Here is a 12,634-nt window from a genome sequence, read left to right as displayed (position 1 = left end):
GAAAGCAGTAGAGCTGTTTGGATGGTATTGTGTGCAAGTAAATAAGCTTGTCTTTTCAGAGCAACTTGGCTGTCTTCCTGTTGCTGTGGTATGACTAATAACAGCCACGATAATTTGCTTCCATGTAGTTGAGAGACATCTGTATTTCCAAGTGGATCCTACAGTTATGACTGCATAGCAATTACTGCAATTAAAAAGGTGTGGTTTAAACTAAAAGATTACTTAAGTGCTCATTGCTGAATACTTGTGTGTGTTTAGCAGCCTAACAGTGCACAGTTTGGAGTGGTTCAGATTTTTCATTTCCCTGCTACACTACTGAGTCCTGAATTCTAGCTGGTACTTCTACTATAGCCCTGTGCCTTTAACCTAGGCAGTAATGGCATAAAGTTGTTGCAGTAAATAAAAATTTCAGATAAATGCTTTAGTGTTCAAGCAAAGAAGCCTTTGGGAATATTTAAACTCATTCTGATTTCCTTTAAATATTATCTTGGCCACAAAATACTATTATTTGTCCTTGCAATGTAGTTTTTTTTCTGGAAAGCTTTAACACAAATTCTCTTGTATCATATAGTCATGTAATAAATTTTCGTGGTTTGGCTGATGTTCTGGTTTAAGCCTGTTCTAAAACAGAAGGAAGAAAAGTAGCCTAAAATAGCAATTAGAAGAGAGATTTGAGGGTTATGAATTATTTTCTATTTCTGTCACTAGCTTAGCTCTCAGCTCAGCATGCCTTGAAGTTGCAGGAAATGTTTTATTGATTTCAATAGATCTTGGTTCAGGTGCATTTAGTCTAACCTTGGACAAGTCAGGTGCCTTCTGTGCTTGGGACTGAAAAGTACATGTTCTGCTTACCCCTCCAATGGATCACTATAAAGCTTCATTCATTCGCATCTGCAGAGAGCTTTAGGGCTTGTAAATGAATGCCACTTTCTAAAGTACAAACTATTATTTCAATGTAGATGAATTCATTTTACCTTCCCACCAGCTGCCAACAATCTGTTTAGTGCAGTGAAATTCTGACAGCCTATGTCAACAACTGAAAGCTCATTCATGACAGAGAGCAAAAAGAAAGAGAAAATTCAGACCTGAACTCTTCCCCTAGCAGAGAATGGCTTTGTGTATGAAAATAAAAATTTTGTCTATCATTTCAAAAGGCCCTCTCATAAAAGAAATGCACGTTAAATTAAAACTGCTGTTATTTTTTCATTCATTGCACTACAGACCCCTCCTGGTTCTTGATGAAGAGTGAGGTGAAATATCGCACGACTGAGCTACAGAGAAAACAGCAAGCTGTTCCAAGTGCATAAGCCAAAATGAGCATTCAGAGAGAGATCACCCTGTCATGAGCTCATGCTGGCAATATGTTTTTTTCTATGGGTGTAAACTGAGATTTGAGCCTGAGAGAGACTCCATATTCAGCCCTGCAGGAGTACTTTCGTGCATGTTGTTTTCTTTAGAATAAGTGATGAAGTTGTGAACTGCTCCCAGACCTAGAAAAATACCTACAGCCACAGTGAGTTTGATGGCCTCCTTCCCTTCCCTCCCCACCATGCAGCAATAAACTGAAGATGGAGTCAGAGAGAAAACATGCAGGTTTTACTGAAGGGACAATGTCATTTTGCCCTGTATGATTACTTGGGTTTGTGTGGTGGTCTGAGCATTCTGCCTGTTTTCATTTGGGAGGTGGTCGGCAGATGTAGGTTTGTGGTGAGCAGAGGCAAGGAGATGGTGGCCAGGGTTGGGAAGCTGGAAGGAAGAGTGAGTCCCTGTGTGGGGAAGGCATGATCTGAAGCCTGATGTCCCTGCCCCTGTGTGGCAGTGGGGAGCCCATCTGTATCATGACTCTGGGCACAGCCCAGAGTCAGCACAGTGCCCAGTTTCTCTGTTCTCTGAATTTTCAGTCAAATAAATACTGTGCTATAGAAGAACAACATCACTTGAATTTACTAGGATATTTTATGTCCTTCTGTGCTGTTGTGGTTTTTTTGGGGGTTTTTTGTTTTGGTTTGTTTTTTTTTGTTTGTTTTGGTTTTGTTTTTTTTTTGCTAGATGTGAACAATGCTGGGATTTCTGGTATTAACTGCCCCTTCCAGGCAGTCAAACCTCCCTCTGCCTGGGGTCTGCTCCCAGCAGAGTGTGATCTGTTGCATATCCTGTTCTAGACCTAAACACTTCACAATTCCTTTCAAGAGTGTCATGTCATTCGGATTAGTAAAGTTTGAAAAGCATAGCATTAATTCTTTTCCTGGGTGACCTAAAAAAGACTAGTAACTCTTGTTAGGAAAAAATATAAATTTAAAAATAGATGCACTTTTCTAATCCCCAAAGTGCTGGCACCCAGTTTTAGAGCATGACTGTGGCTGGGGGCATCGTGGCACTGGAAGAGGCCATCCCAATTGCGCTGTACCCAAGACACTCTGATGAATGTGTTTAGGAATCCAGTTTCCTTTTCCTGATGGCATTTTTCAGTGCAGTTCAGAGATGGGATGCATTTTGAGTTATTTTGAAAGAAGCAGTTATAAACCCTTTGATTCAGGAATTCAGAAACAATGTGGTCAAGTCACGCATGAACACATGGCAAATGTAATTGAAATAGTAAGCTGAGTCTACAGACAAGTTCTTGCCTAAAATTAGCTGTAGGAATTTACTCTTTCTATGATATCTTCTTGCTCCTGTTGTCATATTCTTATTCATGAATGTACACAGATTCAGAAGTCCTGCATTCCTGTTACAGATGCCTAGCAGTCTTTCTTTTTCCTCTAAATACATTACAGAAGTTTATCTTATGCCTTACTTAAAGGCTTAAGAAACTTCTCCTTCCTAACCTTTTTGGCTGAGTTCACTCTAAAATACACTGATTTCTGTATTTACTGCAGTAGGATATATCGAAGCATTGCAACCTATACCGAGGGTTATGTTAAAGGTAAGATAGTCAAAGATATGAATATTCATGAATATTCTAGGAGTGATGAAAAAAACATTTACAAATATATTTTTATTGACTATTTTATGGTGGAGAACAATCTGATGTGGCTAACAGTGTGATGTCCATGTTTGAAGCTTTAAAACCACTGCTGAGATGCTGTGTGTGATCTCAAGCATCTCATAGTTGACATTCCCAGCAGCAGAGCAGAAAATACATTGCTAAAATTGGTGAAACCCTGTGTTATTTTACTCTTGAACACACTCATATACACAGAGAGAGAGAGAGAGAGAGGAAAGAAAAAAAAAAGGTCAGCAGTGAAATAAAACTAGAACAGGTGGGGAAAAGCAAGCAGGGAAAAACAAGCCCAAAGCCACTGCCTTGGGATGCAGGAAGTGCAGGTTGTATTGCTATGCACACATGGAGTGAGGGCTCCACAGGGAACTTCCCACCCTAGTGCATTCACTGTCTGTGATCACTGTTTTTGCACAACTGCAAAGACTGTTTTGCACTAGAAACTGTGATGGTTAGATGGTTGAGGCTTTTCCAGCATAGAAGCCCACCTTGGGTTTGGTTTTTAAGGCTGGGACCCCTTAGGGTGGTGCTGTGACACCTCCAGCTGAAGAGCAGGTTCAATTTCACCTGAGGGGTCGCTGTCCATTGCAGGATGTAAATGTGGCCTATGTGAGCATCTGCCTTCAGTCCTCTGTGGAATGGTAGAATGGTGATTATGAGCCTCCATAAAGATTCTGGAGGGATAAACCCTATTAAAAAATGATAAGAACTTGGATAATTCAGTGGCAGCACCGTAAAAATAGGATTTCCCCCTGCTGACATGAAGAGGCTCGAGGAAGCTGTCAGAACTGCTTTTAGATGCAGCTCATATGACCTAAATTAAAATAGGCAATCAACTTCTGTCTCCAGCACTCAGTCTGGCTTACTTTAAATCAAATAGGATTCATTAAGTAAGATTTGTACAAATTTGTTTTCATATCTAGTAAAAATGAGTGCCCATGGAGAACGTGCTAGGTGCTCCACTGCCACTGACCAAAATGATATGAGCAGAATTACCCAGCAATTGTACAAATTGGCATTTGTATTACAACTGCCAATAGAAACAAACCTGCTACAGGAGGTAACACAAACATCTGCTCTCCTATGGCTGCTGGGGGGGTTTTCACCCCATCCAGCCACACCTCCAGCTGTCACCTCCCCAAAGAAATACATAGTACTGCATAATACTGTGTGCCCTGAAAATCAGCAGGTCAGGGCACTTATACTGGGACAAGGAGGATTGCTTTGTTCTTGTGTATTTATAGCTTAGTCTTAATAGACTGTTTAAGAAAACATGTGAACCTTTCAGGAATGTAATTGTGGTAGTGTCAGTTGTAGCACAGCAGCCAAAACTCAGGCATCAAAACTCTTTATGAAATTATCATCTGGAAGAAGAATACAAAGGCTCAAAAACTGCTGGTGAATTCATTGCTTTTAGTGTTTGTACACGTGAGAGAGAGAAAATAGCCAGGGGCATTAATTCGCACATGGATTACGCTATATTTCACTTTTAAAAGCAAAGCTCTTTTCTGATTTACAGCTATTTAAAATAATTACTTAGCTCAATGCAGCAAGGGAATCAGCTGGCAGAGTGGCTTAGCGTATTAAGATACAGCTTTATGTGTGGACCCTCCCTCCTCTCAGTGCCACAAGTCCTCAGCAGGGACCTCAGCTGATGAAGTGATAGCAGCAGGTTTCCAGTCTCAAGCACACTGTGTGGGCTGCTCTTCTGTGATCAGGGCAGCTGCCCTGGGAAGCTGGATTTTCATAGATGGGAAAGCCAGAAAGGAACAGCCTAATCGTTTAGCCTGACTTCATTTTACTTGGAAATTCCTGCTTAAAGCCCTGTCATTTGTGGATGAAATAGAACATGTCTGTTAGCTCTCTAACCTCCCTCTAAGACTGCAAGGGACAGAAAATGCATCCTATACCATGGCAAGCCATTGCAATCATTCTTGCTATTTGCATCTTGTTTGCAGCTTGAACTCTGTTAACTGACTTTTAACTTCCAACTACTGTATTTTGGCTCCTGGCACCACTAGTGCTGTGCACCGTGCTGGCCAATGTTAACATCAGCTAACTGACGTCACTGGAGGGAAATCTGGGAAGAGCTACTTCAGAGCAGTCCACTGCTTGATGGCTTCTGTGTCTTTAGATATGGTTGTAATGGTTTTGTTTTGCATGCTCTCAGCCAGCACTTGATTTTTAGAGCTTCAAAGCTTAGAGAGAGATAGATTAGGAAGCATAGTAAATGCTAGGATATCATATCCTGAGGATGTGGAATAACTTTCATAATGTTGCACTCATGTCCCTAATTTAAGAGGCTGCATCCAGATGAAGATAATCTGGATTTGGAGCTCCTGCAAATGTGTTTGGTCATTGCAGACTTTCCGTATCATCTGGAGTTCAGACAAACACATCAGACAGCAGGATTTGGTCCCATTTTGTTTCTCACATCTGCGTCCTTTTTTCTTTCCTTCTTCTACACACACAGAATTTGACTACTGGACCTGATTGCAGGTTGTAATCTATTATTGTGTGAGAAAAATTGATAATGTAGATAATCTCATAAATTGTATCTGAAAATTCAACATAGTGCTCAAGGGAGATATTATATCCAAGGAGTATTAAATCCAGCCTGGGATATATTTTTTCATGCTTTCTGGAGCTACATTTCAGGTTTTAGAGAGCCACCAAGGTCTGGGTTCAGCAGTGGCAAGCAGATAGCAAAAGACAGCTTTATGTGGAATGCAACCCATGTAGTGGGAAGCTGTTGTGTGTTTATTCCTGGCCTGTAAGGGTGAACCCTTTGCCATCCTAAAGAGATTGCTTCAAATCTGCATCAGCTTGTTGGAATAACAGACAGCTAAAGCAAGAAGCCTTTTTTCTGTTTTAAAGATAACCCCATATCATGTTAATTAAAAATGAGGCAGTGAACAGCTATAAAGTATGGAGTCTTTTACTTTTGGATAATTAAATCTGTGACCAAGTTTATAAACTAAATATAGGTATGTATATATATATATAGAGAGAGAGAGAGAGAGTGCATAACAAGAAATGTCTTCATCTTGCTGTGGATAGTGGGATAAATTTAACATGTGTAGGACACAGCAAAATTTTTCAGGCAAATCTAAGTATATTTGAACAATCACCTTGACAAATGATTGGATTTGCAGCTGGGAAGGTGTGTATAAACAGAATGGGATCGACAGCAAAGAGATTAATGAAGATCCATAAAACACAAAACTGGGACAGACTATTAAGTCTGGTTGACAGCATATGAGATAAGTGGACTAGAAATAAAGTTAATGTGAAAATATTGATCTGAGTAATCCTACTTAGATGGTTATATCCAAGTTACAAATTCTGAAGTAATTGCCCACGGAAGGCAGCAGCAACATGCTCTACAGGTGGAGTGAAGGCATTGTGATATATCTGGAATGAAAAACCCCATTACTACTATCTGTACTACAAACAGTATGAAAGCCTTTCCTACCTTTGAAGACTGACTCAGGTATATTATTTCCAATCAGATTCTGGCAACTACATGATTTTTCCATAGAGAAGGCAAAGCATGTATTATTTCACAGCAAAAGGAGTTCGGCAAATTAGCTTGTGATTAAGAGTTAAATGATGGCTACCAGAAAAAAAAAAATCCTAATTACATTTCTCTACATTTATAAGGAGAGAGTCCCTACATAGCTTTTTATTATAGTAACTGTGACCAGCCTCCATGTGGTCACCAGCAAATCTTTTGTGCAGCTGACACTCCTTCAAGGAGGTGTTGCTGAAATCAATATATGTGTGCCTGGGGAACTATAAATAATGAAACACCTGATGCTTTGCGAAGTTAACGCTTTCTCCATATATCACATATTACAGGCTGAACACCCATAGTGACCCCAGCCAGTGAGGCTGGAGACAAACATCCTTTCTTAGATCCAGCTGCAATAGTTGAAGATATTAGTGCTTCCCCACCCCACAATTTTGCCAGAAAGCTGATTTATATGGGCGTTCTGTAACCCAGCATAGGAAAAAAAAATCACTGGCGTTAATGGAAATCATGGTTTCAGCATTGCTTAAACTAATCTCTGTCCTTAAACTAAGCCCACAGAGGATCAGGGAACACCACCTGGTAGGCAGAAATGGAAGCATGGTGCCCACCGGCTGAAAAGCAGTAACAAGCAGCTGAGACCATGCTGTCTTCAAACAGCAGGAAATAACTTCATGGAAAATTTTTCAGGTTTTATTTTATTTGCTTCAGCTCTGTCTGGAGCAGTTCAGCCACGCTCTGCCCTCAGCTGGCTGCTACCACCCATCTGATGAGTGCTGGAATGGATCCTGCAGCGCTCCCGCCCTGCGTCAGCCCTGAGTCAGGTGGCTTGGCTGACACTGCTGCTGCTGCTGAAGATGGTTTGCAGTGGCAGAAAAGGAAGTGGTCATGCTGCTTTACCACCTCAGCCATGTCTTCAGCATGGGAGAGTCACATCTTCAGCTGCCACAGCTGTTGCGTGGGCGAGGCAATGTTTGTAGGTAGAATTAACTGTTATTGATAGACCTTGGTGGTTGTAACAACACTATCTCTGTTTCAAGTGATCTTTTGCACTCTAGTGTCATACCCGGCTTTAGTTTGCTATAGTTTAATTCTCCTTGAATGAAAAAGAATCTCCAATTAATCCAAGGAGGATTAAGCTATAGTAAATTGTGATTTGCAAATATGGGCTGATTAAATTTGAGCAGCTGATACAGCTATCACCTTCCAGCTTCCTTCCTTGCTGCTTTCCTGGAGGTTGGGTCCCTGCCACAGGACAGCTGATTTGGCATGTGGAACTGCTCGGGAGCACCAGAGTTCACTGCCTTGCATAGTGGATTAGAGGGATGCTCATATAGGGTTGCCTGAAGACACAGGCTTAAAAATGAATTCCTATGCTGTTCACCTGCCTACAAAGTCAGAGGTGGCTGCCTCCAGGAATGGAGTTGGAGAGCAGCAGGAGAAGTAACACTCTTCTATCTAACTGAGCAGGCTGGCTCACCAACAGGCAATCCCTTCTAAACTGGAATGCTTCGGCATTCTGTATACTCTAACCAGCATCCCTCATCTTCAAATAATATGCTTATCCTCCTGTCCACTTTTTACAGTGTTATACTTTGTAGATCTGAGGAGCTGACTATGAGAGTGATCTGTTGAAGATGTAGGAGGTGGCTAGTGCACTAAAACTTTGACACCCTGTTTCCCCTGGAGTAATGTCATTTCGGCAGCTTCCGGCCATGTCTTAGAACTGTCTCTTTTTTTTGTGGGTCAGCATGTCACTGAGAAGATGGGGAACAGCAGGGGCAGCTAAATATATCCAGGAGATGACAAACATCTCCTCAAGACTTAGAAACTTCTGTTTGTGATTTGTGGAAGAAAAGAATGAAGTCATGAACACGTCAAAAAAGAGGAAGGGAAAATGTTTAAGAAAGGAACGGAAGAAAGAGAAGGCAGAAACACAAAGAAGGTAGAGGAACACTTAAGAGGTAAAGTTCATGCTCACAGTAGGCAAAACATCTATAGTGTCCCAAAGATGCAGTATTTCTGGAAACATGCTGTAGTTGGGCAGTGCTTTCATATAACTTTATTTCATATAAAACTGTTAAAGTGTGCTAGTTTCACAAAATACTTGAATATTGCCAGAACCACAGATAACTACGTCAGTCTTATTTTTCCCCTGCTATCTTTATGCATGATGTATCTGAAGACAGAATTTTGCTCTTTAGGCACTGCCTGACCATGTCAACAGCAGGTTTTGTTTAGTTTTTTGGTGTATGTGCCTGATTGAACATGATTCACATGTTTTCTTAGTGACAGCATGGGCTGTAAGGGACATGGCTGTTTTTCCAAACTTGCTGTGATTCAGTGGAATTCAGGCATTTTCATATTGAACATCTGTGACTTGGGGAAGATCCATGTGCTTTCTCAATGAATATGAATGAAGCTGGCAAAGGTCTCTGCATTTCCTTCTTGCTTCTATGCTTGTAATTATCACAGTGTATAAATATACAGAGACTTTCTCAGAATGTGCCTAAGAAGATCTGACAAGATCTAAGCTTTGCTCTGCCCGGTTTCTCTGTGTAGAGGCAAATCAGATACAGCGGATGTGATCACATGTGTTCCCCCTCCTGTCCATGCAACTACACCCATACAGTAGGACTTCTAAACTTACTTTAGAACCTAGTTCTCTCTCTTAGTCCGGATATGTGGAGTTGTGTAGGCTCTCAAAAATGTTGGGAAAAAAATCCTCTTCACCGTCTCCTCACTTGCAGTGAGTTTGCTCCCTCCTTAGAGTGCTCTGGCAGTGTACTTGGGTAGATCTTCCATGACTTGGGAAAGAGGCAAATAGTAAAACAGCTGCCCTCTCAAGTGCCCCTTCATAGGAGAAGACTAAGCTATAGTAACTCCTCCCGCTATTTACTGTCTTTGCCCTGATTTTACTTGTCTGTCCTAGGATGAATTTACTTTTCTCTGAGCAGCTGTTAGATTCTTGCCTGAAAGATGAAGTTAAATTTGTAAAGGATCAGTGGGAACAGCAAGAGACTAGTAACCACCAAAGTATTGTATTTGGCTTTCGTGGATAGATGGATGGTTGGTACTTAGCATTTATATGGACACTGTGTATTCTCAGTGTCATTGAAAAACCCTTATTCTTTCTTAGACCATTCTGAGATAAATATGGGAGTCAGGAATAGTGGTAAAGGAAAGTTCCAGTCTTGCTGAAACTGATTGAAGTTTCTGCTTAAAGCTTACTTCTGGTAAATGCTTTCCTGCCATGCTGAGTTGCTATTTACTGACCTAATGCTAGGATAACAAGCAAGCCATTTAATGGAAAATGAGGACCAGAATATTAAGGTGAAACAAATCCTTGCTGAATTGTGCTACTCGTTTATCCTCGCAGATTTCTGTTTCATTTAAATTCTTCTCCTTCACGAGCCATGCCTCTGCATCTAGAGGCAGCCCGTTCGCTAGTCACGCTTTGCCCCATCAGCAGGAAGCCAGCTGATTCCCCGAGTAATCAATTTCGGCGAAGACCTCTCCGGATCCTGGGCGGCACCGGAGCAGCGCCGCACCATCCCGACCCATCCCGACACGTCCGTGCGTGGGGGCCGCGGCCGCCCCCGGGCGCTGGGCGGGCGGTGGCCCCCGGGCTGCGGGGGCGCGGCGGGGCGGGGGCTGCGGCGGCGGGAGCCGCTCTCCCGCCTCCTCGCACACGCTCGTCCTTCCCATCACCGGCGGCGGCGTTCGGAGTTGCTCCCGCGGCGGCGAGGCGGAGGCACCTGCGTGGCGGTGGCGAGCGGCAGGGCGCGGGCTGCCCGCGATGCCGGCTTAGCGGCCGGGCATGGAGCTGCGGCTGCGGGCCGGCAGGTGCCGGGCCGGGCAGGGCGGCGCTCCCCCGACGGGACGGGCGCTGCCGCTGCTGCTGCTGTGGCTGTGCGCGGCGGGCGGCGGAGCGGCGCCGGTGTATAACCTCAGCCTGGCAGTGGACGAGGGGCTGCCGGCCGAGACGCTGGTGGGCGACATCCGCGCGGGGCTGCCACCGGGCGCGGACCCTCCCGGAGGCTTCCTGCTGTCGGAGGGGAGCGGCGAGTCGGCGGTGCTGGCGGATTTCCACGTCCAGCCGGAGACGGGCATCATCCGCACGGCGCGGCGGCTGGACCGGGAGCGGCGGGCGCGCTACAGCTTCGCGGCGGCCACGCTGCGCGGCGAGGTGGTGCAGGTGGAGATCGCTGTCACCGACGTGAACGACCACCCGCCTCGCTTCCCGAAGGACAGTCTGCAGCTCAACATCTCCGAGCTCAGCCCGCCCGGCACCGCTTTCCGCCTGCCGGCTGCCCGTGACCCCGATGGCGGCGGCTTCGGCACGCAGGGCTACGCGCTGCTGGAGGAGGGCGGCGCGGCGGGGGAGCCGCCGCTCTTCCAGCTGCGCTATGTGCGGCCGGAGCCGCTGGAGCTGGTGCTGCTGCGGCGGCTGGACCGCGAACGGGCGGACGTGCACCGGCTGGTGGTGGAGGCGTGGGACGGCGGCAGCCCGCGGCGACGCGGCCGCCTGCGGGTGTCGGTGCGGGTGCTGGACGAGAACGACAACGCGCCCGCATTCAGCCGCGGCGAGTACCGGGCGCGGCTGCGGGAGGACGCGCCGCCGGGCACCGCCGTCTGCCGCCTGCGGGCCACCGACCCCGACCTGGGCGCCAACGGCGAGGTGCGGTACGCCATCAATCGCCGGCAGAGCGACCCCGACGGCTACTTCGCGGTGGAGGAGCGCAGCGGTGTCCTGCGTCTCCGCCGTCCGCTGGACCGCGAGGCGCGGGCCCTGCACCGCCTGGTCGTGGAGGCGCGGGACGGCGGCGCCCAGCCCGAGGTCTCCAGCGTCCTCGTCTCCGTGGCCGTGCTGGACGTGAACGACAACCGGCCCTCCATCCGTCTGCTCTACCTCACCGAGACCGGCGGCCCGCGGGTCTCCGAAGGGGCGCGGCCCGGCGACTACGTGGCCCGAGTCTCCGTCTCGGACGCCGACGACGGCGGCGGCGACGCGGAGGGCGACGGGGGCAGCATCTCGCTGGTCCTGCTGGGCGGCGACGGCGCCTTCGCCTTGCGGGAGGCCGGGGCCGGCGTCTTCTTCCTCTGCGTGGCGGGGCCGCTGGACCGCGAGAGCCGCGACCTGTACGAGCTGCGGCTGGTGGCCACGGACGGCGGCACGCCGCCGCTCTCCGCCGAGGAGCCGCTGCTGCTGCGCGTCGCCGACCTCAACGACGAGACGCCCGCGTTCCCGCAGCCCCACTACCGCGCCGCCGTCTCGGAGGCCGCCTCCCCCGGCACCGCCGTGCTCCGCCTCAGCGCCTCCGACGCCGACGAGCCGGGCTCGCCCAACGCCGAGGTGCGGTACGCGCTGGAGGGCGACGCGGCCGCCCTGGCGCTGCTGCGCATCGACGCGCGGAGCGGCGCCGTCAGCACCCGCGCGCGCCTGGACCGGGAGCGGCAGGCGGCGCTGGAGCTGCGCGTGGTGGCGCGGGACGGCGGCGTCCCGCCGCGCGCCGCCGCGTGCCGCCTCAGCGTGCGCGTGGAGGACGCCAACGACAACGAGCCGCGCTTCGAGCGCGCCGTGTACCGCGCGCGCATGCCCGAGCACGCCGCGCGCGGCCGCCGCCTCCTCCAGGTGAGCCCCTCACGGCCCCTCATAGCACGGCCCCGCTCGGCCCCGCACGGCCCGGCCTCCGCGGCCGCTGCCCTGGAACGCCTGCGCTCCATGGCACGGCCGGGCAGCAGGGAGCGCGGCAGGTGCAGCGCAGTCAAGCAGGGCGGCCCTCGTACCGCCATCCGCACAAGCGCCCCGAGCGATGCGTTCCTTGTCCCGTAACACTTGTAGCGTGGGTAACGAGCACAGGAGCTCAGGTCTTCAGAGGGAGTCAAGTATCAGCTCTGGTTAAACCTCAGAAGGAATTAAACCAGCTGTAATACTTTGAGGGCTTGAGGTGGTCTTCAGAGAGCTGTCCCCGGGGGCAGCATGGCCCAAACTGAGCCAGAGAGAAGGGCAGACAGTGTAACACACAATTAAAGTGCACTTCAGGGTCCTTGTGATGGTGCCCGAGCTTTCTGCTAATGATGTGAATCAGCTCACCCTGCCT

General features: G+C 48.0%; 1 protein-coding gene across 1 annotated transcript; it reads left to right on the top strand.

Moving 5' to 3' along the window:
• Positions 1 to 10,323: 10,323 nt before the first annotated feature.
• On the top strand, positions 10,324 to 12,366 carry LOC120497874 (protocadherin-23-like). Its single transcript, XM_039699839.1, has one exon. It carries the CDS (start codon positions 10,351 to 10,353, stop codon positions 12,364 to 12,366), a length of 2,016 nt encoding a protein of 671 aa, XP_039555773.1. The 5' UTR covers positions 10,324 to 10,350.
• Positions 12,367 to 12,634: the final 268 nt, after the last annotated feature.

This window comes from Passer montanus, unplaced genomic scaffold (assembly GCF_014805655.1).
Source record: "Passer montanus isolate IOZ18808 unplaced genomic scaffold, ASM1480565v1 scaffold14, whole genome shotgun sequence".
NCBI lineage: Eukaryota > Metazoa > Chordata > Aves > Passeriformes > Passeridae > Passer > Passer montanus.
Note: the sequence above shows the minus strand (reverse complement) of the source record. Positions and strands in the feature narration are given on the sequence as shown.